Source organism: Echinops telfairi, unplaced genomic scaffold (assembly GCF_000313985.2).
Source record: "Echinops telfairi isolate 266 unplaced genomic scaffold, ASM31398v2 ScPeMD7_5;HRSCAF=22, whole genome shotgun sequence".
Lineage (NCBI taxonomy): Eukaryota > Metazoa > Chordata > Mammalia > Afrosoricida > Tenrecidae > Echinops > Echinops telfairi.
The window spans coordinates 10008742-10014392 of record NW_022103901.1 but is presented as its reverse complement, the minus strand read 5'-3'; the positions used below and the strand labels follow the sequence as shown (position 1 = coordinate 10014392).

The 5651-nt window shown below is 46.0% G+C and overlaps 1 protein-coding gene across 1 annotated transcript; it reads right to left on the bottom strand.

The window, feature by feature from the left end:
* Nucleotides 1-35: 35 nt before the first annotated feature.
* On the bottom strand, nt 36-4225 carry LOC123521031 (zinc finger and SCAN domain-containing protein 21-like). Its single transcript, XM_045284561.1, has 2 exons — nt 4137-4225; nt 36-540 (listed from the first exon to the last, which is right to left on the bottom strand). Exons 1-2 carry the CDS (start codon nt 4154-4156, stop codon nt 36-38), a joined length of 525 nt encoding a protein of 174 aa, XP_045140496.1. The 5' UTR covers nt 4157-4225.
* Between the last annotated feature and the right edge of the window lie 1426 nt (nt 4226-5651).

Sequence of the window (5651 nt, the reverse complement as noted above, 5' to 3'; positions counted from 1 at the left end):
ACCCAATCTCCTTGGAAAAAGGAAAATTACGGTTTCTACCATCCCACCTCTTGTCTTGGCTCATCCAGTTCCTGCTCCAGATCTTCCAGGAGAGCCACAGCCTCCTCGGCACTCTCGGGGCAATGCCCCCGCACCCAGGTCTGGAGCTCCGGGGGCAGGATGCTCAGGAACTGCTCCAGCACCAGCAGCTCCAGGATCTGCTCCTTTGTGCGCAGCTCGGGCCTCAGCCACTCACAGCAGAGCACCCAGAGTTGGCTCAGGGCCTCCCGGGGCCCAGGCGTGTCATGGTACCCAAACTGCCGGAAGCGTTGGCGGAAGGTCTCCAGGTCTGGAAGGCACCTTTGTGGCTCCTCCTCTTCCTCAACGTTTACAATCATAGACCCAACTTGCTTCTGTGGAGGCCGGGGGCCCGGAACTGTAGCCATGCCCCGTACCTTGGTCATCACACCGACTAAGGACACAGACTGATGACAGATGGGACTCTGGGTATCACGGAGATTGGTCTCTAGTTTTCTGGTTCTTGAAGGCCACACGTTAAACCTAAGAAAACAGGGTTACCATAAAATTACCAAAGAGGAAAACCTGCCTAATAATCACAGTTTTAAAGCTCCTTCTGGAGTCCGTTGACTTGGATTTTACACCCCCACCACCCCTCTCTTAAAAAGCACAGCAAGGCATCATTGTAAATTATACTTAACTTTGCTCTGACATGAACATTCTTTCAGAATCTCACCTTAGTTCCCGAGGTCTGAACAAGCTACCTACTGCCCGATCGGTATCTTCAGCAGGGTCTCCTCTTCTGAACCCCAGTCTCATACCGCCACTCACCCATTTAATAACTATCCTCTGGATGCGCTGTAGACATCTCAAGGGTGTTATGTCTAAAATTCAAATTTCCCAACTATCCCCGAAGCTGGTCATCTCAGTTAATGGTAACTCCATCATTCTGCTTATTAGGACCAAGACACTTGGGAGTCCTCCTTGACTCTTTATTTCACTGTCTATGTTCAGTCCATTAGCAAGTCCTATCAGCTCCACCTTAAAAACACACGCAGCATTCAAGCACTTCTCAGTACCTCCAATACTCCCCCCCTCTAGTCCTTCATCCTTCCTGCATTCCACGCTGCCCCTTGTCTAGTCATGACCCAGTAGCACGGGGATCCTATGACAATATAAGCCAGATTGCCCCATTCCTAAGGCTTCATGTCTCACTCAAGAGTAAAAAGCAAATTCACAAGGGCTAAAAAAAATCCAGAAGGTCTCAGCCCTGTCAACTCTCGGATCTTAGCTTGTGCCGCCTGCCTCGTCCATGTTATTTCTTAACCTCCCACCTGAGTGCTGCTCCTCTGATTATTCACAACATCCTCTCTCACCTCCTCCAGGGTCTTTACTCTGACGTCACCTTCTTGGTCTGATTCCGCTTTGAAGACAGCTAGAGTTTCGCTTGTTAAAATACAAGTCCGCTCACAAACCTTCAAGCCAAGGCATCATGTCTCTCTCACAAGTAAAAGCCAAAGGCATTGCAATGGTCACCTGATTCTAGTTGAATGTCAGCTCTTGGGGGAAGGAACTTCCATCTCCCTTGTTCACTTCACTGCTATATTGCAAATAGCTACGAGCTGCCTAGCAGGAGCTCACATATCTGTGAAAGGAACGTGATAAAAGGATCCTAAAACTGGTATTACCCATACAAGTTTACATTTTGAAAAAGGACATAAAGAAGTCATTGGACATTGTAGAATACACAGTTAATTTAACTACATAAAGGGCTTTCCAAAAGTTCACGGATCGCCCCCGCGCAGGTGGACAGCCCTATCACAGGGATGAGGGGGATACTGGTGGGAAGGTCGAGTCAGGAGAGTTTCGGGAAAGGGAGGACGGCTGGGGGGGCGGGGGGCAGAGGTGCAGGACTGTTGGGAGGAGACGGGAGAGGACCAACCTCCAGGTGGGGGAAGAACGACTGAAAATGCTTCTGGGGTGCTGGAGTGGGAGTGTCCCTGGTGCTATGCACCGAAGGGGCCACATTGTCCGGGCTTCTGGGCACATCCTGGGAACCCAGTCCAGTGACCATGGAACACGGGCATGGAATCCTGGAGCTCCTGGGCGCACGGCATGCTCTAGAGGCTGCATCAGTGAGAGCCGATGCAGAAACTCCACCTCAGACACGCTTGTAACCCGAGGACGTCAGACTGAAATTCATGGTCTCTGAGGAAGCGGAAGGCAGCTGCACCAAACTGGTTGACCTGCCAATAGGCAGACCTCTTGGTCTTGCTACATCAATGCCCTCTGTGCTGTATTAAGATATACATTATTCCAGCAAACCTGTGACAGGCACTGTCAGTGAATATTATTGACAGTTTTCCCTGACAACCAACTCCCATTGTTTGTGTAAATAGTGTCCAGCCAGGAAAGGACTGATTCTGTACAAGTGAATAATTCAGGTATTGTGATATGGAATTACTCGAATTGGCCCAATATTCCTCTCTTAACAGGGCTTTAAAAAATTAGGACCAGGGGCTAATCAAAGACAATATTAAAGGACGATATTTATGCCACAGGGAGATGATCAATAAGACTCTCTACCATAAATTAAGAAGGAGGTTTTTAAAGGGAGCCAAAGGCAGATAAAAACAAAAACATAGATTCAGGAATGGGTTTTGGGCTCACAACTAAATCCTAGCTCCAATTTAAGAACAATTAATTCTTACATGTATACTTGCCTTCAGGAAGGGAACAGGGAAGATATGGGTGCTATAGCAAAGTGTGGCAAAGAAATCAGATGGTGTCTGGCTATCAGATAAAATAGCACCTGGGGTCTTCAAAGCTTGTTTCCAAATAAGAAGCCATCTAAGTGAGATGTCAACTAAGTCCACATGGAAGAAGCACGCTAACATCAGTCAACGAAGGGCTGTAAACCATATCATCTGAAGCCAAAGCAGGGAATGGTATCAGAGCCTCATTGTGAGGTTCTGGATTGCAGAAGGCTGTGGGTGGCAGTGGGAGCCCAAGATACATCTGTGAGATCCACACAGGAAATACGCCGCCAGTGATTTCCCTGTGTCCGTAAGAGAGGGGTGGGAAGAAACTGGTTCCCACACAGAGAGCAGGGGAGATGACGGTAGGAGATCAAAGTGATAAACCTGACTTGAACTATTACAATCTTGTCAGTTGATCCCCCTCTGATGCATGCTGGGCCTGATCTGGTTTTCAACATTTTCTGTATTTTCTATTTGTTCATATAGGGGTTTATCTCAGAGGTCATTGGGGGTGCCCCTTTTGAATTTTTGTTATATGTCTTTCAGTATATGAAACCCAGGATTGATGGACCTGTAGGGACAGCAAATAGAGTAAGAGTTTCTGGGTGGGCAGTGGGGTGGGGTATGGTGCGGGGAGTGGGGTAAAGGGGAGCTGATGCCAAGGAGTTCAAGAAGGAAAAGAATGTTTTGAAACTGATTGCAGTAGCAATTGCACAATACTGCTTGATGTGATTAAACTACGGAATGGTATGATATCTGTATTAGCTCCCAATAAAATGGTTTTGGGAAAAAAAAGTTCATGGAAAAATGCAATTTTAAGATAATGGCATTTCCTCACAACCTTTTTACCCCCTTCACATTTCCTAGCTTTGTCTGCCGAGAGGGGCTAGAGGGAAAGATACCTTATTACCAATGCACGACCAGCATCTAGCTCTTGATTTCTTAACACCATTCTTTAATGAAAACTTCCTGTCACTCAGTCCTCTGTGACTCATATGAACCCTCTAACACAGAGGAGGGCAGCCCCTTTGGTTTTCTGAAGCTGTAAATCTTTATGGGGGGCAGAAAGCCTCATCTTTCTCCCTCGGAGCAGCTAGTGGGTTAGAACTGCTGACCCTGTGGTTGACAGCCTGATACATAACTCAGTACAATTCAGAAGTGGCTGATTCTGGGCTTCAGGCAGGGTATACACAAAATAAGCATGGAGTATCTTGTAATGGCAAACAGTAAGAAAGTACTCAAAAAGTAAGAAAAGGCATGTCAGAGGGATACAGGTGCCAACCTATTTGTGGTAGTTATTTAATCTTATGTCAACTTCAGAGCAGTGAGAGTGAAGGGGTGGAGTCTAGCCTGTCGATCAGGTCACAAGGTCACACCCACCAGGAGGATTCTGGGAACATCCTTTCTTTCTCCCTGGAAGAGTGCCACACTCTCTCGGCTTCACTTCCTTGTTGATAAGCCACATGGAGCCATGCTGATGGCAGCCAGCGTTCTTGAGGTGTGTCCACCACCATTGGATCCACAGGACTTTCCACCGGCCTGTGATCTTCCTGCATTTGGCATCATTGCAATGTGCTGCATGAGTCTAAAGAGGAATTTATGGACTAGTATTGGACATGTGGGCTAATATCAGACTTATGGACTTGATCTGGACTGGGCTAGGATATTTTTTCAATATACTCTTTGATGTAAAGCTCTCTCTTACACACACGAGTGTCTCTAGATTTGTTTCTCTGGTCAACCTGGTCTACCGCACGACTAAAGCTCCTAATGGCCACGATGAATTGAAAGGAGCAGTCATGAACTACAGTGATATTTCACTATCAAATTCAATTTGTTCCAAAGTCATGTTTGAACACTGAAAACTTCAAGAACGGAACACATTTTTAACATAAGAAATAATGACAAATCAAATAATTGGTTTGGAGGCCCCCAAATTACACTTAAAAATTAAAATTTCCAGGACTTTAACACAAAGTTAATAGCCCTAGGTTAGAAAACCCCCCCAAAAGACCTAAACACAATACATACAGCACATTAAATATCAAAACACACAACAGTAAATAAAATTGGTATTTTTTGCAAACAAGGGACACACAATAAGGAGCACAACAAGTGTTTTAACGCACTGTCACCAGCACTGTGTGCTGTCTGAGCGAGAGTGGCATGCAGGAGCCCTGGCGGCCCCAGCAGGACGCGACTCATGACTCACTCACAGCCCATCCAGGATTTTAAGTCAGATTTTAAGTCAGACTATCGAACAATGTTACAGACACCGAGCAGATTTTTTTCCACCTTTGTAGTTGGAGTAGTGGAAAGTTGGAGCTTGGAGCTGTTTGCCTACCGAGTCATCACTGGATAATGTAGTACTGGATTACACCCCAAATGTAAGATAACCATCCGTGGGTTCATACTGGAATTCTTAATAAACGGGGGGAAAAGTGATGTCTCCCGTATAGAAGAATTCCAAATAATTGATGTAAGTAACTCCCCGCCTCTCGGAGATGGGGCTTAGCTCCTCATCCCGTGTGTGGGCTGCACGTGGCCAGTCTCTTATTGGGCAATTCTACCTGCGTAGGCTCAAATGCTACTTGCTGAGATTTTAGAAAACAACCCTGCTCACATTACCCAGCTGCTTACAACCTTTAGCTTCTTGTTATTCACAGGCTTTCTCAATCGCGGGCTCCACCAAACGCCTCCCAGTGTTTGGGGCAGGCGTCAGTTTGTCTTTCAAGCCTCTGTGAAATGATCAGTAACTATGAAAAGATGTTCACTAAGAGTGAGAGATATGCAAACTAAGCTACGATGGAATGTCTTCACCTATCAGATGGGCAAGGACAAAGAAAAACCTTATAATTATAAGCGAATTGTCTTGATTTTTTTTTTTTTTTTTTT